The 23,538-nt window shown below is 41.2% G+C and overlaps 2 protein-coding genes across 2 annotated transcripts; both read right to left on the bottom strand.

Moving 5' to 3' along the window:
• Positions 1-117: 117 nt before the first annotated feature.
• Positions 118-2,723, bottom strand: LOC110515914 (uncharacterized). Its single transcript, XM_021594629.3, has 5 exons — positions 2,052-2,723; positions 1,775-1,870; positions 1,447-1,551; positions 1,064-1,159; positions 118-447 (listed from the first exon to the last, which is right to left on the bottom strand). Exons 1-5 carry the CDS (start codon positions 2,290-2,292, stop codon positions 335-337), a joined length of 651 nt encoding a protein of 216 aa, XP_021450304.3. The 5' UTR covers positions 2,293-2,723; the 3' UTR covers positions 118-334.
• Positions 2,724-13,726: 11,003 nt separating this feature from the next.
• LOC110515888 (transmembrane protein 106B) lies at positions 13,727-21,478 on the bottom strand. The gene is made up of 8 exons (XM_021594609.3): positions 21,310-21,478; positions 18,983-19,199; positions 18,638-18,701; positions 18,353-18,512; positions 17,347-17,487; positions 16,910-16,959; positions 16,756-16,809; positions 13,727-15,002 (listed from the first exon to the last, which is right to left on the bottom strand). The coding sequence occupies exons 2-8, from the start codon at positions 19,185-19,187 to the stop codon at positions 14,882-14,884; spliced, it is 795 nt and encodes a 264-aa protein (XP_021450284.1). The 5' UTR covers positions 19,188-19,199; positions 21,310-21,478; the 3' UTR covers positions 13,727-14,881.
• Positions 21,479-23,538: the final 2,060 nt, after the last annotated feature.

The raw sequence follows: 23,538 nt of genomic DNA, 5'->3' as shown, positions 1-23,538 counted from the left end.
TGTAACAGTTTAGTTATACTATTAATTGGCTACAGTATATTGTTAGTAAAAGCAGTTTGCTAAGTGTTGTTTTACTGTAAATCATCTGACTGCATGATAAGAAAATAACAATAAACCTTTTATCCACATTTTATTCATTATATAGCACAAACCCAAAATTGTATAGTAGATATTAAGTTAACAGCCAAATGTTATTGTTAACACAGAAATCTGTGGTTCATTACAAAAACATTTTTACAAAAGGCAGAGACGATATCTAAAGCACCAGATTTGGAATGAATACAGTTCTGCATGGCCTCTGACTGGCCCTCTTTGACCTCTGACCCCTAAAGGGTTAAAACACCTTTTTCCTCTCCTCACAGCGTGGTCCAGAGTAAGGAGGGCGACAGCGGCACGAATCGGGAGACAAACATTTGCCTCCATTCAGACAGGGCCGGTGACACACAGCTGCAAGATAGAGAGAGGGGAAAGAGACAGAGGGAGGGGGAAATGAGAAAAAGAGATGTTACATTAAGAAAGAGAGGAAGGAGGGCTCATTATGTAGTCTGGTGGCCTCTTCACATCTGGGGAAACGGCTCAACAGAACAAAATCTCAAAACAGTCATTTTCAACAGATATCTCACATTGACAGGTTTCTCACTCAGTAGATTCTTTCAGGATAAAAAAAAAACACTTCTGTTAACAATTCCTAAATTTTCTGACAGTCTGATTTATATTTGTTATTCTTTAGCATGCCTGATTAACTTCTCTGCTATCTATCGTTTGACCCAAGTGTGTCAGTGTGTTACAAATTAACACACTTGACACACATCCAGAACAGATCAGTGATTAGGCTCCAGTTATGGGTTATACATTTATTTGGCCTGTTGCCTGTATCTGTGTAAGTGTGTCTGCAAGTGTGTGCATAGTTTACCGTGTTTGTGAGGCTGTTGCGGTGAGAGTAAAAAGAGTGCTTGTCTGAAAATGCGTGTAGTTTATGTTGGTTGTGTGTGTGCCAAATCTGTGAGATTTTACATGACATTTTAGTTATTAGTTAGTGCATTCATCTTAAGATCTCACTCACCAGTATGGCAGGCTCCACCCAGCCAGCCCTCTGGACAGCTGCAGATTCCTGGGGCCACACAGCTGCCCCCATTCCTGCACCCCTGGGGACAGATCGCTGGGGAAACATCGCAACAACGCATTCTCAACACTCCGGGAACCAATAAATCACCATTATACCTTTGGCCATGTGAAGCGTTTTCTTTGTCCCATTCGATAGTAATTAAATCAACTGTTTTTTTATTGTTTTAGTACGTGTGAAGGTATCTTGGCATTTCAATGAAGTTGTCAGAGGGTTCCAGAGAGGATTAATAAGCTACTGTTGATTAATAGGCCAGCTGAGCAACCAGTCTCACTGCTGGTTTCACCTCTGTATGAATTAGGCTAATTAGGAGGTAAACAAACCCTCTTGGCATTTGGAGCCAGTCCAGCTGGAGGGACAGATGCACTTGGCCACTCCGTTCACAGCGATGCAGTCGCCACCGTTCCAGCATCCACTATCACATTTCACTGGAAAAGACAGCCATACAATCAAATCATCCAGCTGACCTCTCCCATGTTCCTAACCTGTAGTATAGGACTAAGACTTAACTCCCTACCCTTTTCAAACCACACTCTCTCCAAATAAAACATTAGGTTACTTGTACTAGCCTACAGTAGTTACCAATAAATATATATTATTACAATATTTGTATATTGTATATCTAGAAGGTTAACAGAATTAGTTAAGTACCTTTATGACAATATTTTCCTCCAAATCCAGAAGGACATCTGCATTTTCCAGGGCGAAGACACTCTCCTCCATTCTTACATTTGGGATAGCAGTTAGCTGTTCAAAACAAGAGGCATCAGCACTCATTCAGTAAAATCATGCATATTTTCCATACATGTTGTGATTAAAAAATATATGATATACATATTTCATACATTCTTCAATGCATCACTTGTCTTTTGTAGTTTGGCTATTTTGTTTACTGTTTCCTTTCTAGGCAAATATAAAGTAACATCACCATACTGGCAGGTCTCTCCCTCATAGCCGCGAGAACAGAAGCAGGTGTTGTTTCGGATGCAGATGCCAGCATGTTGGCACGGAGGGTGGCACGTCGCTTTGAGGTCAAAAACAAAGGGCACCGCCACCCCTCGCGGAGCGTCCGAGCGCGCTAAGCAGATGCCCACAAGCGCAACCGAGCAGGCCAGCAGCGCGAGGTTTACCTTTATCGAAGCGGTAAAGCAGCAGCGAGCGAGCACCATCCTCTTCACTTGGTGGACAACGGGAACTGGGGTTGAAACCAAGTCCTTCGAGCAATGACACCACAAGGCTTCTCTCCACGTCGCCCCCACTGATGAACAGAGAAACTACAGCAGATGTTAGTCAGTCGAGAGAAAGGGTATGGAGAGGACGGGACCTGTGTGAAGCTAGCCACAATATCGATTAACAACAGTAGTAGATATTGCTGTTCGGCTTTCAAATAAAAGTCCCTATTTGAAAGTAACGCAAATGGATAAAAATAGTGGTTTTCAGGACATATTGGACTAGGAAATGCTAAAAATAAAAAGGTTGATTATAAAATGTATTTATTTATTTGACAATATGCAGTAAAAAAAACTGTTGAAATCTGACTGTGGATGTATTAGGCAGCATGATTGCATTACGTACACTACATGGCCAAAAGTATGTGGACACCTATCCGAACATCTCATTCCACAATCATGGCCATTAATATGGAGTTGGTCCCCCTTTTGCTGCTATAGACGGACGATTCCAACGGACGAAACAGATTCGTCCTCAGACTGCCAGATAGTGAAGCATGATTCATCACTCCAGAGAACGCATTTCCACTGCTCCAGAGTCCAATGGTGGCAAATCCCCTCCTCATTTCATGGGTGTACACTTCATAGGTAAGACTATACAGTTCAATATGAATGTTCAATACACACAATAGATTGGCTGGGGGGGGGGGGGGGGGTGATTTGCCATGGTCAAAGTCCTGCAATATGAGCTATGACGCTAATATTTTTGACTCCAACACTATCATCAAGTTTGCTGATGTCATGGTGGTGGTAGGACTGATCACCGACGACAATGAAGCAGCCTATAGGGACGAGATCAGAGACAACAACCTCTCTCTCAACGTCAGTGAGACAAAGGAGCTGATCGTGGACTACAGGAAACAGAGGTGCGAGCACACGCCCATCCACATCGATGGGGCTGTAGTGGAGTGGGTCAAGAGTTTCAAGTTCCTCTGCGTCCACATCAGTAATGAATTAACATGGATCCACACACAGGAGGCTGAAAAGATTTGGTATGGTTCCTCAGATCCTCAAAAGGTTGTACAGCTGCACCATCGAGAGAATCTTGACTGGCTGCATTGGAACGTCAACTGCAATGCACCCAAACGCAAGGCACAACAGAGGGGGGTGAGTATGGCCCTGTGCATCCCTGGGGAACGAGCTCCCTGCCATCCAGGACCTCTATACCAGGCGGTGTCAGGAGAAGGCCAAAATAACTGTCAAAGACACCAGCCACTAAAGCCATAGACTGTTCTCTCTGACACCGCACTGCAAGCAGTAAGTCTGAAACATTTGACATTTTAGTAATTTAGTAAGTACGTTTTTCCTCAATAAAGTAGCTATCAGGAAAGTCAGAGCTAGTAAGGGGGAAGAAAGTCAAGTGCAAGTGTTAGTTCACAAAGGGCTTTTTGTGTTGTGGGGGTGAGGAGGGGGTGCTGTGGGATTATTTAAGAAACTCTTCGAATAGGTAGGGGTTCAGATGTTTTTGGGAGATGGGCAGGGACTCTGCTATCATAGCTTCAGGGTGAAGCTGATTCCACCATTGGGGTGCCAGCACAGAGAAGAGCTTGGACTGGGGTGAGCGGGAGCTGCCCTCCTGTAGGAATGAGAGGGCCAAGAGACTAGAGGTGGCAAAACGGAGTACTCGGTTGGGGTGTAGGAGTTGAGCATAGCCTGAAGGTAGGGAGGAGCAGTTCCTCTTGCTGCTACGTAGGCAAGTACCATGGTCTTGTAGTGGATGCGAGCTTCAGCTGGAAGCCAGTGGGGTGTGCAGAGGAGCAAGGTGACATGGTGGACTTGAGAAGGTTGAACACCAGGTGGGCTGCAGTGTTCTGGATAAGTTGCAGAGGTTTCATGGCAAAAACGGAGGGCCCAGCCAACAGTGAGTTGCAGTAGTCCAGAAGGGAGACGACAAATGCCTGGATTAGGACCTGCGCCGCTTCCTGTGTGAGGTAGGATCATACTCTACGGATGTTGTTGAGCATGATCCTGCAGGAGTGTGTCACTGCTTTGATGTTTGCAGAGACGGACAGAGTGTTGTCCTAGGTCACACCAAGGCTCTTTGAGCTCTAGGAGGGAGACACCATGGAGTTGTCAACCATGATGGAGAAGTCTTGGAGCGGGCAGACCTTCCCCTGGAGGAAGAGCTTGAGGTGGTGGGCCGACATCCAAGCTGAGATATCTGCCAGGTACACAAAGATGCATGTTGCCACCTGGGGGTCAGAAGGGGGGAAGGAGAAAGATAGTTGTGTCATCCGCATAGAAATGATAGGAGAGAGCATCTGAGGACATGACAGAACTGAGTGACTTGGTGTATAGAGAGAAGAGGAGAGGTCCTAGAACCGAGCCCTGGAGGACACCAGTAGTGAGAGTACATGGTGCAGTCACAGATCCTCTCCACTTCACCTGGTAGGAGCGTCCTGCTAGGTAGGATGCAATTAAAAAGTGTGCAGAACCTGAGATGCCCACCCTTGAGAGGGTGGAGAGGAGGACCGTGAACAGCTTCTACCCCCAAGCCATGTGACTGCTAAACAAGACAACTAAATAGAGTGTCAAGATAAAGCATGTGAATCCATTATAATTACCTGGATTTCTGCATACATTTGTCATAAAATTGGATCTGATCTTCATCTAGTCACAACAATAGACAAGCACAGTCTGCATAAACTAATAACACACAAACAATATACGTTGTCATATCTTTATTGAACACACTGTGTAAACATTCACAGTGCAGGGTGGACAAAGTATGTGAACCCTTGGTTTTAATAACTGGTTGGCACTCCTTTTTGCAGCAATAACCTCAACCAAACCTTTTCTGTGGTTGCGGATCAGACCTGTACAATGATCAGGAGGAATTTTGGACCGTTCCTCTTTACAAAACTGTATCAGTTCAACAATATTCTTGGGATGTCTGGTATGAACCACTCTCTTGAGGTCATGCCACAGCATCTCAATCGGGTTGAGGTCAGGACTCTGACTGGGCCACTCCAGAAGGTGTATTTTCTTCTGTTGAAGCCATTTATTGTTGATTTACTTCTGTGTTTTTTGTCGTTGTATCACCCAACTTCTGTTGACCTTCAATTTGCTTCATCAGATAGACTACATTTTCCTGCTAAATTTCTTGATAAACTTGGGAATTCATTTTTCTGTCGATGATAGCAAGCTGTCCAGGCCCACAGGCCGCAAAGCAGCCCCAAACCATGATGCTGCCTCCACCATACTTTACAGTTGGGATGAGGTTTTGATGTTGGTGTGCTGTACCTTTTTTTCTCCACATATCGTGTTGTGTGTTCCTTCCAAACAACTCAACTTTAGTTTCATCTGTCCACAGAATATTTTGCCAGTAGCGCTGTGGAACATCCAGGGGCTCTTTTGCGAACTTCAGATGTTCAGCAATGTTTTTTTTTGGACAGCAGTGGCTTCTTCCGTGGTGACCTCCCATGAACCCCATTCTTGTTTGGTGTTTTACGTATCGTAATCTCGTCAACAGAGATACTTTTATAACCATTTCCAGCTTTATGCAAGTCAACAAATCTTAAGTTTTTTGAGATCTCTTTTGTTCAAGGCATGGTTCAGATCAGACAATGCTTCTTGTGAATAGCAAACTCAAATTTTGCGAGCGTTTTTTATAGGGCAGGACAGCTCTAACCAACATCTCCAATCTCGTCTCATTGATTGGACTCTAGGTTAGCTGACTCCTGACTCCAATTAGTCAAGTCTTAGTCTAGGGGTTCACACACTTTTTCCAACCCACACTGTGAAAGCTTAAATGTTGTCTTCAGTATGGGCAAGAAAAATACAATAATTTGCGTGTTATTAGTTTAAACATACTGTGTTTGTCTATTGTTGTGTCTTAGACGAAGATCAGAACACATTTTATGACCAATTTATGCAGAAATCCAGGTAATTCCAAAGGGTTCACATACTTTTTCTTGACACTGTAGCTAATCAAATGGCTGCCTACTGCTGCTACTGTCTGTTATTCTATACTGTTGCCTAGTCACTTTACAGTAACCCTACTTATATATACATAGCTACCTCAATTACCTTGTACCCCTGCACACCGACTCGGTACTGGTACTTCCTGTATACAGCCCTGTTATTTTGTCTTTTATCTTTAACTCTGCAGTTAGTCTACACCTGTTGTTTTACGAAGCATGTGACAAATAACATTTGATTCGATTTTGAATATGTGTGTCAACGCTACAGTTGTGATCTGTGGGTGTCACTGAGTAGGCTGATATCCAAATTCAGTTAAGGCTGTACAGTCCAATATGAATGAATGTTCAATATGCACAATGGTTTGACTGAGGAGGTCATTTGCCACAGTCAAAGTCCTGCAATAAGACGCTAAGATTTTTGACTCCAACACCATCATCAAGTTTGCTGATAACACAACGGTAGAAGGACTGATCACCAATGACAGTAAGAGCTCTGACGCTAATGTTTGTGTAAACTGTACCGAGTTGTAATCTGTGGGTGTCACTGAATAGGCTGAGACCCCATTCCATGGGTGCACAGACAGTGCACACTCCATAGGTAACGCTGTACAGTGCATATACTGTATGTATGCCCCAAATGCAATTATGCAGTCTAACACATCCACAGTGGGATTTCATATTTGTTTTAGTATTTATTTAAAAATGTATTGAATTATAATTAAAAATATATATATGTTATATTACCACAAGCCATGCTTGTTTAGCATTATCTAGTCCAAATATGGCATAGTTCCACTATTTGTATCCGTTTGCGTCACTTTCAATGCGGGACTTTTCTTTTGAAGGCAACTTGCAAATTCCATCATTGTGGCTAATAGTTATTGTGGCAAGCTTCACATTGGTGAGGGCAGGGTGGGATTGGGGAGTTTGAAGGTGGCCTCAATTTCCTCCCAGTCTCTCTGGGCTAAGTCGTTCTGCAGAGAGGAATGCCTGCCATTCAAAGTGAAGACTTGTTGATTTAGAGAATTGAGATAGCCTGATCACTGAACATTTACAAATGATTTACCATTGCACTAATCTCTGGTGGGTGGGGAGCTGACAAATTACTTGAGACTTTAGTTCTGGGTCAACCAAAATTACCATTGCACAGAAGTCACTCACTGTTTTGAAGTGATTTATTGACAGCTGTCTCTGAACTCTGTCTGGACTTTTCCAGCTAATGTGAAAGGTCAACAAGGGACTTCCTTGATGTTAGAGAAACCCAGTAGCGGCCCTTTTCCAGTTCACACAAACATATGAATACTTATAGCTACTATGTCACGTGCTCATAGTCTGGCTACCAGTCTTTTTGGCTTACATTCCACTCCTTGACACTCCTGTCAGGTTCCTACATAAACAGCCAGGGTTTCATTAAATAGGCCTAGGCATTCTACTTTTTTTATTGCACATTTAATTAAACTAACGCATTTGGTGATGTTCAACTTCCGTTCATTGGCACAAAACGTGTGCCAGCCAAAAATGTTATTGTGCAATTCATGCATCTCCGCTGGCATCTCCACTGGCCTCTCTTACATCCATCCTCTCTCTATTCCTCTTATAACTCTTGAACCAGTAGTCTAGCCCAATGTGTGTCCCAATACGCTGAGTGTACAAAACATTAGGAACACCTTCATGATGTTGAGTTGCATCCCCTTATGCCGGCAGAACAGCCTCAATTAGTCGGGGCGTGGACTGTACAAGATGTCGAAAGCGTTCCACAGGGATGCTGGCCCATGTTGACTCCAATGCTTCCCACAGTTGTGTCAAGTTGGATGGATGTCTGTTGGGTGGTGGACCATTCTTGATACACATGCGAAACTGTTGACCCAGCAGCGTTGCAGTTCTTGACACACTCAAACCGGTTGGCCTGGCACCTATTACCATACCGCTTTCAAAGGCACTTACATCTTTTGTCTTGCCCATTCACCCTCTGAATTGCACACATACACAATCAATGCCTCAATTGTCTCAAGGCATAAAAATCCTTCTTTAAACTGTCTCCGCCTCTTCATCTACACTGATTGAAGTGGATTTAACAAGTGAAATCAATAAGGGGTCATAGCTTTCACCTGGATTCACCTGTTCAGTCTATGTCATGGACAGAGCAGATGTTCCTAATGTTTTGTACACTTAATGTAGTTTGGTCACCTATTTTGAGCAATTAAAACATTTATTCGACAAAGAAGCACCTTGCTCTTGCTTGCAATGAACAGGAAGGCTATGTTCTCCTGCGCCAAATGTTTATGTTTACAATCAAATGAATCATGTCAGAATGCTGAATGTTATGTTTCCAATCAAATGTATGGATTAAGTTTTTAAAAATGCAATCTAATTTGCATGAACATTGTGATTGGATAGCTGTGAGGCTTATCGAATCAGGATCAAATCCTCTGATCTTCTCGAGCTCATTAATGATAGAATGTTCATATTTGAAGTTTGACGAAAGGCCAGCCTCTTTGGAAAATGACAAGTGGCAAGGAGTGGAATGTAATAGCTCAACAGATACTGCAACCTGGCTAACGTGTTCACATTATATACTTCAATAGAGGTTTTGTCACCAAAGCCCCATATACTACCCACCACTGCGACCTGTATGCTCTCGTTGGCTGGCCCTCACTTCATACTCATCGCCAAACCCACTGGCTCCAGGTCATCTAGAAGTCTTTGCTAGGTAAAGCCCCGCCTTATCACAGCTCACTGGTCACAATAGCAGCACCCACCAGTGGCACGCGCTCCAGCAGGTATATTTCACTGGTCACCCCCAAAGCCAATTCCTCCTTTGGCCGCCTTTCCTTCCAGTTCTCTGCTGCCAATGACTGGAACGAATTGCAAAAATCACTGAAGCTGGAGATTCACTTCTCCCTCACTAACTTTAAGCACCTGCTGTCAGAGCAGCTCACAGATCACTGCACCTGTACATAGCCCATCTGTAAATAGCCCATCCAACTACCTCATCCCCATACTGTTATTATTATTTTTTGCTCCTTTGCACCCCAGTATCTCTACTCTACAATCATTTTCTGCACATCTCTGACTTCTGTGTTTAATTGCTACATTGTAATTATTTCACCACTATTGGCCTATTTATTGCCTTACCTCCCTTATCTTACCTCATTTGCACATACTGTATATATACTTTTTTTCTATTGTGTTATTGACTGTATACTTGTTTATTCCATGTGTAACTCTGTTGTTTGTGTCGCACTGCTTTGCTTTATCATGGCCAGGTCACAGTTGTAAATGAGAACTTGTTCTCAACTAGCCTACCTGGATAAATAAAGGTGAAATAAAAAAATAAATAAAAAAATACAAGTTATCAATGCTTCATTATTACGTTCTATCCATGATGTGATAGTTATTAGTCAGAATGTAGGCCTAATGTAGGCTATAGCCTGTAAAGTATAGTCTGCTGAGCTTGAAGTAGACCTAATTCACAATGGTAGGTACACTCTTAGAAAAATCGGTTCCCCATAGGAGAACACTTTTTGTTCCAGGAAGAACCCTTTTTAGTCCCATGTAGAACTCTTTTGGGTCAAATTTAGTACCCTCTGGTAAAAGGGTTCTACATGGAACGCAATAGGGTTATACCTGGAACCAAAAAGGGTTATTCAAAGAGCAGAAGAACCCTTTTAGGTTGTACTAGGTAACTATATTTCTCCATGCGCTGACCAACTGACAAGTGTCTTCACTGACATATTCAACCTCTCCCTGTCTGAGTCTGTAATACCAACATGTTTCAAGCAGACCACCATAGTCCCTGTGTCCAAGAACACTAAGGTAACCTACCTAAATGACTACCGACCCGTAGCACTCACGTCTGTAGCCATGAAATGCTTTGAAAGGCAGTTTATGGCTCATATCAGCACCATTATCCCAGAAACCCTAGACCCACTCCAATTTGCATACCGCACCAATAGATCCACAGATGATGCAATCTCTATTGCACTCCACACTGCCCTCTCACATCTGGACAAAAGGAACACCTATGTGAGAATGCTATTCATTGACTACAGCTCAGCGTTCAACACCATAGTGCCCTCAAAGCTCATCACTAAGCTAAGTACCCTGGAACTAAACACCTCCCTCTGCAACTGGATCCTGGACTTCCTGACGGCCCAACCCCAGGTGGTAAGGGTAGGTAACAACACATCCGCCACGCTGATCCACACAGTGATAGGCCTGATCACGAAAACGATAAGACAGCCTATAGGGAGGAGGTCAGAGACCTGACCGTGTGGTGCAAGGACAACAACCTCTCCCGCAACGTGATCAAGACAAAGGAGATGATTGTGGACTACAGGACAAGGAGGACCGAGCACGCCCCCATTCTCATCGATGGTGCTGTAGTGGAGCAGGTTGAGAGCTTCAAGTTCCTTTGTGTCCACATCACCAACAAACTAACATGATCCAAGCACAACAAGACAGTCGTGAAGAGGGCACGACAAAACCGATTCCCCCTCAGGAGACTGAAAATATTTGGCATGACCCATGCCATGCTCAGATCCTCAAAAGGTTTTACAGCTGCACCATCGAGAGCATCCTGACGGGTCTGCATCATGGCCTGGTATGGCAACTGTTTGGCCTCCGACCGCAAGGCACTACAGAGGGCAGTGCGTATGGCCTAGTACATCACCGGGGCCAAGCTTCCTGCCATCCAGGACCTCTATACCAGGCGGTGTCAGAGGAAGGCCCTAAAAATTGTCAAAGACAAAGCCACCCTAGTCATAGACTGTTCTCTCTACTACCGCACGGCAAGCGGAACCGGAGCGCCAGGTCTAGATCCAAGAGGCTTCTAAACAGCTTCTACCCCCAAGCCATAAGACTCCTGTACAGCTAATCAAATGGCTACCCAGACTATTTCCCTCCTCCAATTCTACGCTGCTGCTACTCTCTGTTATCTATACATAGTCAGTTTAATAACTCTACCTACATGTACATATTACCTCAATTACCTCGACACCATTTACCTCGACACTGTTGTATCCGGCACATGTGACAAATAACATTTGATTTGATCATGGAAGGGAGAATAGGCTAGAGGTAGAACATAAATGTTTTGTTGGATTTCTCTGTAATGGAAGTCCATCGACAGCGCACCTGGAAAAGTCATTTCCTTACATCTGGAAAAGGGAAAGTATATATGATCTATGGGGTAAAGATGACATTTACACAACCAACCATAGTCTAGTCTGCTCCCCTTTCTAACTTCCTAGCCTACCTTACACTGATATCTAAATGTCCTTTTTGGTGTGCTATGATATTTAGGGTTGTTTGTAGAAACACAATTGTATTTAGATAATTATTTCACACACTTGTTGTTTGTCTAGGCTACATCCCTGAAACATGAACCCATACAATGGCATCCATACATCCCTGAGACATGAACCCATGCCCTGGCATCCATACATCCCTGGGTTAATGTACTTCCTCAATAGCTGTAAAAGCATCATGTTACTTTCACCATTTGCACATTTTCTCCCTGAAGAACAACCATATTTCCGCAAAAACTTTCCGCAACTTTTGTGAACATTGCATGAACTGCTTAACCCAGAAGTCTGAAACCAGATTCACATCCTCACACAGTCTACTTTATTTTCCAGATGTCTTGTATCATGCTGAGGAAGCACAGTAGCGTGCACACCATTACAAATAGCTCAGAATCTTGGCCATTAGTTTCAATACACTCTGAATACAGTAAAACTCAATCTCCCTCAGAGTTGGTGGTCATAAATGGTGCCAGTGAGCACAGCACGTGACTGCATTTTGTCTGTGTCTGGACCCTGTTTCCCGATATGGATCGAACTTAAGTTGACAAGTAACGAACATGTTGTTACACATCATCAGATATATTGAGGCAAAAAAAATTGAATAGAACTCAATTGATTGAACATGAACTTGATTTCAATGTGATTGAAATACATAGGCCTATGAAGCCTATACCGTATTTACATTTTAATGCAGTCATCTCGGTTTTCATTTGAATAATATTTGTATCCTCTGCTTCTTGTAACAATTGCAAAGCCATTGGCAATTTTGTATTTCTGTTTAACTTTGTGGTCACAGAGGTGTACAAACATCCTTACTGTATGTTTAGTGGAGATCGTCTGTGTATAAAGTGACGCGGAAGGGCAAAAAAGCATCTAACGACTCACTTAGCTTTCTACGACTGGTCTGAGGCAGTCGGTAACTAACGTGTTTTCAGGTGAAACTTTAGTAACATTGGTTTTGGTAAACCATTGAGGCACGAATCCCATTGAAGTCAATGGAACGACATTAGCATTTTTGCGCATCATGTTCAAAACACCTATAATTTACTTTGTTGAGCTTTTACAATCAATTTCAGATACTTTCAGATGATTTGGACATGGTGCGTGAAAAATGCTAATGTTGGTCCCATGACTTGAATGGGACTTGTGCCACAGATGCTAGAACGTTAGCATGTGGAAACAGTGCCAGGGAAACTAAACTAAATCATGGATTGCTGTCATACCTTTTCCATATACTGCTTACAGGGTAAGGAAACCAATGTGTAATTTTTTGTAATTTGGGTGAACTATCGCTTTAAGATGCTTTTGGGAAACTGGGCCCTGGTTAATTAGGAACCGCTCCAAGTCCCTGACCTGAATGGTGGATGGAAGAAGTCAACTGCCGTTTTAACGACATCAACAGATGTGAGCATACCGGTACACACTGGAGACCTCAAGCACCGGTGAGCATCTGGAAGCAAACGCATGCTGTATACTGTCCATTTAGAATAAAAGTACATTTGTTTACTAGAGCACCCTGTCATACATACATAAGCCTGTCTATTCTGTGTAACTTTAAATGTAACGTCATGCTATTTTTAAGATGCTAAATATTGGACTTGGTGAGTTTTACACATGAATAGCATGCATTGTGTTGTTAATTACTTGGACTTCAATAGCGAGTACGGTAAGGTTTTTATGCAAACCTGTGCATATGGTGATTGGTCATTACAGAAACTATATTTTCATCCAACACTTACTAATTTCTAAATTAATTTCGTTAAATTAGGCGCCACCCTGTGATAGTGACTGGTATTGCACATTTCTCCAACCTTTGAATTCTCCAACTACAAACTATCAATAAATGCACCAAACAAAAACCTCAAAATATTCCCAGTTTCATGCAAGGAAAAAACATTGTTACATGTACTGTATGACTGGCAGTGGCTTACATGGACAGTATCCACAATTACACAGTAGTACACAGTCAATGTACCTCAGTGAGGATTTAGAACAGACTTTAAACTGATGAAAGTTTTATTCTTGGATGATTTGGGACATAATATGGCACTTTGACATATCCAACAGTATATAGTGTGATTGTTCCTCCACGGAGTAATTCCTCCATAGAGTATATCAGATCATTTAAACAATGTAAGCATCTGATATTTTATATTGGCCATTTTTTATTGTCCTCAGTTCAGTCTTCTGTACATGCACAAAATACTTTAAAGCTATAACAAATGTTCAAGGAATATAACAAATGGATACTTACAGTATCCTGACATTTAATCATCTCAGGAATGAACACAAACTCAAAAATCACAACTTACTTGCAAATTTCAGTGATAAACTATGACGAATTAAAAGCGGCAAAGGGCATCAAACAAAAAATGTAAAGACAAAATAACCTCTTAAAATCAATTTTCAAAGATAAAATAAAAACCTAATTTTACAACACCATTGAGGGTATTTATGTAATATCATATTTCGAAATAGGTAGTCGTCTACTACTCAAGTTAGAAAAAAACACGTAACATTCCCATTAAAACAAACAATTCATAGAGGTTTACAATTAAAGAGTAATTCACATCATAAACAACACATCTAATAGTTATAGGTACTGTATTTGAATGATATAAAAATACAAGATTCCTCTCATTAAAATACCTAAATGTTGCAATCTAATTAAGGTCCGTAGTAATCATAATTACTCTGACATCACCCCGACATGATATGTCACCTCAGAATTAGATGTAAATCTAACTATCATTCCAATGAAAATGTAAGTGTAACGACACACATCAGGAAGTAAGTACCATTATGTACAAAACAATCCTTGAAGAAAACAAAATGGCTGGTATAAAAAAGACTGGGAAAAAAAGGCCATCAAAAAGTGGTTTGGGGTGATTAGTGGTGCTGATAATCAAAATGGATGCTGTCCTATTATTTGTATTGCATGTCCCATACCTAGTGGTCTGGGAAGGTTAGTGGTACAGACTAAATTACATCAACAACTCTGCCATATAAATACTTTCTGAAGATTACGTTTCCCATACAAAGCGTGAGTGCATCTTTATCTCAAATGCCTGTACACATTGGATTGGATCATTCTATTAGGAAGAATTTGCACAAGAGGTTTTCTACCTGCGACATTATCAAACCCTCATGAAACTGTATATTGGCACCTCGCTAACATCACTTTCTCTGAGACATGGTTCCTCCTATTCTACAGTAGATGTCTGCCCAAAGGAACTCCGTAAAACCTTTTTGTCGACCTTTAGATCGACGGGCTTCCATTATGGCTGTGTTTTTACTGCCTTACTGATACATCTTCACATGTCCATGCAGTGAGGTGGTGTTGCCCCCACAGTCCACATACTGGTACATCTCCTGGGAGACCTGCTCCGAGTGCCCGAAGTAGGATGTGGTCACAGTCACCCTGAAAACCAGTCAATAGACAGTAGTCAGTTTCCCCAAAATGGCTGCCCACATGGGCGTGTGAGGTTGGACAAAATAAATAAGAGTAGGTACGGTAACATGTGTAAACTCAATGTATTAGTAGAAATATTTGAAAAGGTACAATGCATACAGAAAGTGCTCAGACCCCTTGACTTTTTCCACATTTTGTTACATTACAGCTTTATAATAAATGTATTAAATCTTTTTTTCCCCTCATCAATCTACACACAATTCCCCATAATGACAAAGCAAAAACAGGCTTTTAGACATTTCTGCAAATATATATATATAATACTAATGAAATATCACATTTACATAAGTATTCAGACCCTTTACTCAGTACTTTGTTTGAGTACCTTTGTCAGTGATTACAGACTTGAGTCTTCTTGGGTATGACGCTACAATCTTAGCACCCCTGTATTTAGGGAGTTTTTCCCATTCTTGTCTGCAGATCCTCTCAAGCTTTGTCAGGTTGGATGTGGAGTGTCGCTGCAGAGCTATTTTCAGGTCTCTTCAGAGATGTTCGATTAGGTTCAAGTCCGGACTCTGGCTGAGCCACTCAAGGACATTCAAAGACTTGTCCCGAAGCCACTCCTGCGTTGTCTTGGCTGTGTGCTTAGGGTCATTGTCCTGTTGGACGTTGAATCTTTGTCCCAGTCTGAGGTCCTGAGCGCTCTGAAGCAGGTTACATTCAAGGATGTCACCGTACTTTGCTCCGTTCCTCTTTCCCTTGATCCTGACTAGTCTCCCAGTCCCTGTCGCTGAAAAACATCCCCACAGCATGATGCTGCCACCACCATGCTTCACGTAGAGACGCTGCCAGGTTTCTTCCAGATGTGACGCTTGACATTCAGGCTAAAGATTTCAATCTGGGTTTCATCAGACCAGAGAATCTTGTTTCTCATGGTCTGAGAGTCTTTAGGTGCCTTTTGGCAAACTCCAAGTGGGCTGTCATGTGCCTTTTAATGAGGAGTGGCTTCAGTCTGACCACTCTACCATAAAGGCCTGATTGGTGGAGCGCTGCAGAGATGGTTGTCATTTTGGAAGGTTCACCCATCTCCACAGAGGAACTCTGGAGCTTTGTCAGAGTGACCATCGGTTCTTGGTCATCTTCCTGAACAAGGCCCTTCTCCCCCGATTGCTCAGTTTGGCCGGGTGTACAGCTCTAGGAAGAGTCTTGGTGGTTCCAAAACTTTTTCCATTGAAGAATGATGGAGGTGACTGTGTTCTTGGGGAACGTCAATGCTGCAGAAATGTTTTGGTATCCTTCCCAGATCTGTGCCTCGACACAATCCTGTCTTGGAGCTCTACGGAGAATTCCTTCGACCTCATGGCTTGGTTTTTGCTCTGCCATGCATTGTCAACTGTGGAACCTTATATAGACAGGTGTGTGCCTTTACAAATCATGTCCAATTATATTGTTTTTTACCACAAGTGGACTCCAATCAAGTTGTAGAAACATCTCGAGGATGATCACTGGAAACAGGATGCACCTGAACTCAATTTTGAGTCTCATAGCAAAGGGTCTGAATACTTATGTAAATAAGGTTTTTCAGTTGTTGTTTTTTAAAATACATTTCCGAAAATGTTTTTACTTTGTTATTATGGGGTATTGTGTGTAGACTGATGAGCAAGAAATGTTTGGGGACACATTTCAGAATAAGGCTGTAACGTAACAAAACGTTGAAAAAGGGAAGTGGTCTGAATAGTTTCCGAATGCACCGTGTACTTACTGCATCATGACCACAATGTTGTGAACCTTTATGGACTGCAGGGTGCAATAGTCGCTGCAAACACAAAACATGTATTACAGAAATGTCACGATTTGTACTGTCAACCACACAATAAAATGTAGTTAGCTGTGAAACACTTACAATAAATACTTACAACATATAACTCATCTCATCAGCAATGACTGTGGGAACCGTGTAGTCAATCTGAAATAAGCAATATGTTGTAATGCAGAAGTTATCCATCTCCCATATAGAACAGGGCAGTTGAGTGCCAACTAAGTAATGAGTCACTTTCGAGGGCAACAGTCCAAAAATGCCATCCTTATTCCATCCTTGCTTCTACTGATGCCCTCAGAACAGGGACAGGTGTTCTAGTGGATTCAACAACAACAACAAGGTTCATTATCAATGTTGCCTGATTTTGTTGCTAGATTTTGCAGCAAAGCGGGTGGAACAATGAGCTGCTGTGTCGAGGGATAGAAAAGCACTTCAAAGTGCAACTTTCATGCACACGTCATACACTGTAATATGTTTATAACAAGCCGTTACACCAAGGCATGTTACTCTAAAATACACATGGTAAAGACCCACCTGCTGCTTATCCAGTGGTATGATGGTCATCACATTGCTAATACGGGCCTTCCCAATCACCGTCTTAGAGAACTGCACTTGGGCTGTGATGTTGGTCAGGGATACAGCGTAGTAGTTGTTATTGGTGATGTTCAGAGTGTTCTAGAAGAAAAGCCATACGGCACAACAGTTGTTGGAAAGAGTGTCATTACGTTGAACCCACTCCAATTTGCATACCGCCCCAACAGATCCACAGATGACAGAATCTCTATTGTACTCCACACTATTGCCCTCAGATCTTCAAAAAGTTCTCCAGGTGTACCATTGAAAGCATCACCACTTGGTCTGGCAACTGCTTGGCATACGACCGCAAGGTGCTACAGAGGGTAGTGTGCATACGGCCCAGTACATCACTGGGGCCAAGCTCCCTGCCATCCAGACCCTCCGAACCAGGCGGTGTAAGAGAAGGCCCTAAAAATGGTAAAAGACTCCAGCCACCCAAGTCATAGACTGTTTTCTCTGCTACCACACGGCAGGCGGTACCGATGCACCAAGTCTGGAACCAACAGGACCCCGAACAGCTTCTACCCCCCAAGCCTTGAGACTGCTACATTGTTAATCAAATAATAACCAGGACTCTCTTTTGACTCATCACATACGCTGCTGCTACTGTTTATTATCTATCCTAGTCACTTTACCCCTAACTATATGCACATATCTACCTCAATTACCTCATACCTCATACCTCAAACCTCATACCTCTGTACATTCACTCAGTACTGGTACCCCGTGTATATAGCCAAGTTATTGTTACTCATGGTGTATTTATTCCTCGTGTTATTGTTGTTTTATTCTTTTTCTATTTTTCTCTCTGCATTGTTGGGAACGGCCAGTATGTACGCATTTCACTGTTAGTCTACACCCATTGTTTACGAAGCACGTGACAAAATACAATTTGATTTGAATCCATGTCAATCCTGAGATGGAAACACAAGAAGGACAACTAACACCAGAGCGAGGAGCTTACCGTGATATTGAGATAGACAATCCGTTTGTCCTGGTCATAGGACACGAATGCAGACTTCACGCCCACATAGGAGACGTCGATAGAACGAGGGAACAGGAAAAACACCGCCAGGCCAGACAGCAGAAGGCAAAGAGACACGGACACAGTGACATAAAGCTTTCTGCAAGAGAAAGGGAGGAAGCGCCATTAAAAGAGTTGGATATAGACCACAGTCAACCACAGTTGAATCATTCAATTGCACATCTTTCAATAAAGAGACGCCTGGCTGAGTGAGATGAGACTTACGTTCTCCTTGGCTGGAGCCTCTGGTCACTGTATGGAATCAGAGCCACAAGCTGGTTCTCTTGGCCTGCATTAGAGACGTGATGACAAAGCCATTTACAGAGGAAACTGATATTGGTTCAACTTGTGTCTTTTCCATTTTCAATTGATGTTGGAAGTCAGTGTTTCTAGGTAGCCTCGTTTCTGGTTTTGCATTCTTGTTTGAATATCAAGTCAAAATGCAAATGAGGCTAAATTATTAGCAGCTCATGAGGGACAGTTTTACTACAGATGTGTATTGTGTCAGTGAATGAGGGTTCATGTCTATTACTGTGTAGGAATGTATTTGTTTCGTGTTTATCCCCTTACCCCGTGGTATTCTGCCAGTGCCCTGGCATGTGGGGCATGTGACACTGTCTCTGCCAGTAAATTCCACATAGGGGAACTGAGACACATCTCCATTCTTTCCATCCTCTTCACTCTGTGTATCTATGTACTCTGGACCAGTCGTCAGGCCACTCTGACTGCCACGGTCGTCTTTCCCCTTCGACAAGTGGGAGTGTGCCTTCCCCATCACTAGAGCTTTCTGTGAATAAAACATGTAAGATCTAATAAGTAGGTGTGGTTGGTAGTGAAAACTCATGCCACATATTCATTTGATATTTACATGGTAGTTGTGGTCAGTTTACACACATTGTTTTATACTACTTCTGTACTATAACAATGTACCTGCCTATGTCATGACCATGTCATGACAGGTTTTAAAGCCATTTTATATTGTATAAAGGATACCATTCTCCTATTCCATTTTTGCATAGATTATTTTGTTTTGTTTAGACCAGTTTACACCAACTCCCCAAAAACTCTTACCAAGTGTGCACCGTTTATGTAATTCATGCGTGTTTGAAACAATTACTGTCAAACAAAAGACACTTGTTCAGGCCGTGGCATTTGGCAGGGCTGCCCAATTAGTCCATTTTTATTTGTATTGGTTACTCAAAGTATGGCTCTTCATATCAAGAAAGGGAATTTTCAAGGTGTTTCAGCACTTGGCAATGAATTTAAACTATGTCAACTGGCTGATGATACCACCATATTTTTGAGAGACAGGAATGAGGTTTCTAAAGCAGTTTCCGGTATTGAAGTCTTTTCCTTAGTTTCGGGTTTGAACATTTATATCAAAAAGTCAGTCTTATTTCCACTCAAGGATTGTGTTTTACAGGAAGTATATGGTATCCGAATTAAAGATGAGGTTACTTATCTTGGAATTTTTATATGCAAGGATGAAAAACAAAGGAGTGAACTAAACTTTAACCCCATTATTGAGAAAACAAAGAAGAAATTGAACCTCTGGTTGCTAAGAGATATTTCGTTATACGGTCGGGTTTTATTGTCCAAAGCTGAAGGGTTATCCAGATCGGTTTATGTCTCGTTATCACTTGACTTATCCCCTAAAATTGTAAAGGACTTAGATAAGATTCTTTATCATTTCATTTGGAGGAACACGCCTCACTGTCTATGGAAAGATATTCTCACTAATACCCAAGTACAAGGAGGTCTTGAGGTTTTAGATTTCAATACTCTAAATAATACTTTTAAAATAAATTGGATTCTAAAGTTTAAGAACCAGAACAGTATTTGGAATGTCTTCCCTAAGTATTTATTTGACTCTGTTGGTGGTTTAGAATTTTTGCTTCAATATAATTTTGATGTTGTAAAATCCAATTTTAGCTTAGATGTTAGCGTATAAACACAATTTTCCCCCTCAGATACTGTCTATGGAACAACAAAGATATACGATTTAAAAATAAGTCTCTTTTTTTTTCGGAACTGGTTTGAGAATAAAATTATTTTGGTTGTTCAGTTACTGAATGAGGATGGATATCTACTCTCATATGGGGAATTTCTTGAAAAGTTTAAAATACCAATAAATAAATTCTGACATAAAGATGTAGTATATTTATTTCAACTGCTAATAATACTAGGTACATTTCAAATTCACAAATGCAAATGGTTTAATTCAAAACCTAACTTTTTCCCACTTTATAAATGAATTTAAACAATATGGCACTACTTTAACTAAAATGAAAAACAAAAAGGCAATTAAAACTTGTATTATTAATGAATATTAATATTGTTTAGGATTCCTGGCAATGTAAATAGTATGTAAGCTTGTTTTCATGTGACTATTCCTCTTTTGTTTGTTGATATTTCTCAATAAAAATAAAAATACATATATTTTTTTAAAGACACTTGTTCTGACCAAAGTTTGATCTGGACCAAATATATGTAGCCTAAATATATGTAGCCTAGCCAGAAAAACACATCGCACCGTGTCTTCTGCTCCTGCTATACATTGTGCGCTGCGCCTATGGTCGAGATACTGTGCTGATGTGCAGACGACCATTATGCTACGTGGTACACAATGTTACGCCTGCCATTTTAATCCAAAACTCACGAATACATTGTTGCGTATTTGCTCCGATATTCTGTTGTATTTTTATTTTGTGTTAAGTTATTGGTGTAAATCATTGTGTAGAATACTTGCATAGGGCATTGGCATGGATAAAATGTTTCCATATTGCAAAATGTTGCCCGGCTCCTTTGACAACATCAAAGCACCACTGTGCGGTATTACACACGCACGACGGATATGATCAAACTGGCAACATTCGATATTGGATTCATCTGCTTACCTTTGCGTATATTCACGCAGAATTGCTTTACATATGCTTGGTCACGAACAGCCGCTGTTTATGTCAATATAGTATTGACATTAGTACACGCACTAGTATTTTTGCCAGAAGCTCAGACGATGACGTCACTTTCGTCTGGCAAAGTAAGAAACATTCAAAATAAAAGCCCGCATTTGAAAAAATGTCAACGTGTATAACTCATTCAAATTATATTGAATTTTAATCAATGGACACTTTTATTGTGCCAACAAGAAATTGCAATGTCATTTCTGAAAACAAATGTAAAAAATATATTTTCTAAGACCAATAATGAAAGTACAATTGTTGACACTAGTATGTTGAGAATATTGGGCTGTAAAGAGAAAACGTTTCTACCTGTCTCAGCTAAAGTGTGGTGAAAAATACTCAGTAGGGTCTCTACTAACCAAATATGGTTAGTTTTGGAGGGGGACAGTGTCATACATGTCCAGCAACACTTCGTTCTCCACCCCCTCCATAGCCCCCAATGTAATACACTGTAATAGACTGTACATGGCATACATATTTGCTTGTAGAGAGAAAACTGCCTTGTTTGCTTCCAGTGTGAAATAAAATGTAAACAAAGACAAAGACACAATGTAAACAATAATGGACTGGAATACCTGTTAACGACCTAGATTAACCTAATGGTTAATGCATCAGCTCAATCGCTTGGCCTGACAAATACATTTTTTTTTTAGGTTGTATCCAAGTAAAATCATGTTGCTATAGGTTTATATTACCACGATTATCCATAGCCTTCCAATAATTTTCTTAAACCCATCTCGGTCACAACCAATCCAAAGGTTGGTTTCCTGGACTTGGGTTTTGGACTGATCCATGGATCACAGCACATCTCTCCTTATTAGAAACTTCAATGTTTAGCATTTCACTTCCAAACATAAAAGGCACGCTTGATATTCTTTTCAAGCAAATGATTGCAATGGGAGAAGCATCACGCACATGCAATAAATGTGCAGCCGTACTCAATAGACAAACTATTTGGACCAGCACTCCAGATATTCTTGTACTTTTATGTTTCTCGTGAAAGGTCAAAAGTCACCACTGTAATGTGAAACCTTGTATCCTCATCTTGCTTTATTGATCTTTCAGCAGTTGATAATGTGAGATTGACCTACAAATGGAGCTCAGTAATCTGTCATTCAGGGATTAATGCCAAAAAATGACACTCCAAGGCACATCTTATATTTGACTCTTTTAAGATTAAGATGATCTCTATAGAATCTACAAACATTCAGGACACAGCAAGAGTTATATATTTGTATGAATTATTTAATGAGGGCCCTTACAGAATCTCTGAGCAAGTACATTTCTGTGAGTCAGATTCAGATATTGATGTTATTCCAACATATATAACTATTTCCCCTATCAGCGTAAAGCCTTTCCTGTTGTGACATTTCTGAAGAAAACATCCGCTTTCAAAGAATGTCACAAAATATGACTTAAAACAAACAGTATGAGTCCAAATCAACAATTCAGCAAAGTCATTTCACAGTTGGATGCAGTGAAACCAGGACAGACAACAGCACCATTGCTTCGACAGAGGCTTCAAAACAGCGATATGTGTGACATTATAGAATATTTCGTGAAGGAAATGCTACCTGCACATTTCTTAGCCAATGATCTCCTCCATATTCACAGTTTATGCCCTCAAAATTGCAATCAGTGCAAGAAAGCCATGAATCTCCAGGTTAAAAAATGAACAGTTCAACTAGGGCATATTTCAGAAAGAGGCATCAAAGAATTCCTTTCACTGCAAGCATCCCAAGAAAACAACATTTGTAAAACATGTAATACTGCAAACAACGTTCAGCGGTCAAGCTGTCATCCATGTTCCAAAGACATTACCTGTGAAGATAGACAGGCCAGCAGAGAGCTGTTTACCCAAGAGCTTGAATCTATCCTGCATATATAACATATACCTCTAGAATTATAGCATTTTCGGATAATTACCCATTTGGGAAATCGTACACACTACATGGCAATCTCTGGTACAGTGCCTTGCGAAAGTATTCGGCCCCCTTGAACTTTGCGACCTTTTGCCACATTTCAGGCTTCAAACATAAAGATATAAAACTGTATTTTTTTGTGAAGAATCAACAACAAGTGGGACACAATCATGAAGTGGAACGACATTTATTGGATATTTCAAACTTTTTTAACAAATCAAAAACTGCATTTTTTTCCCTG

This window comes from Oncorhynchus mykiss, chromosome 3 (genome assembly GCF_057628025.1).
Source record: "Oncorhynchus mykiss isolate SJ-2025 chromosome 3, ASM5762802v1, whole genome shotgun sequence".
In the NCBI taxonomy this organism is placed as follows: Eukaryota; Metazoa; Chordata; class Actinopteri; order Salmoniformes; family Salmonidae; genus Oncorhynchus; species Oncorhynchus mykiss.
The sequence above is the reverse complement of the archived record's forward strand: the minus strand, read 5'-3'. Positions and strand labels throughout refer to the sequence as shown.

Excerpts from the sequence above, each read along its gene's own strand:
- LOC110515888 (XM_021594609.3), bottom strand. The coding sequence starts at position 19,187 with ATGGGGAAGGCACACTCCCACTTGTCGAAGGGGAAAGACGACCGTGGC. Across the intron at positions 17,488-18,352 it reads TTGTCTATCTCAATATCACG|AACACTCTGAACATCACCAA; the intron begins GTAAGCTCCTCG and ends CTTTTCTTCTAG. Across the intron at positions 16,810-16,909 it reads GATGAGATGAGTTATATGTT|CGACTATTGCACCCTGCAGT; the intron begins GTAAGTATTTAT and ends TTGTGTTTGCAG.
- LOC110515914 (XM_021594629.3), bottom strand. The coding sequence starts at position 2,292 with ATGGTGCTCGCTCGCTGCTGCTTTACCGCTTCGATAAAGGTAAACCTC. Across the intron at positions 1,871-2,051 it reads GGGAGAGACCTGCCAGTATG|CTAACTGCTATCCCAAATGT; the intron begins GTGATGTTACTT and ends TGTTTTGAACAG. Across the intron at positions 448-1,063 it reads GGGTGGAGCCTGCCATACTG|CTGTGTGTCACCGGCCCTGT; the intron begins GTGAGTGAGATC and ends TCTATCTTGCAG.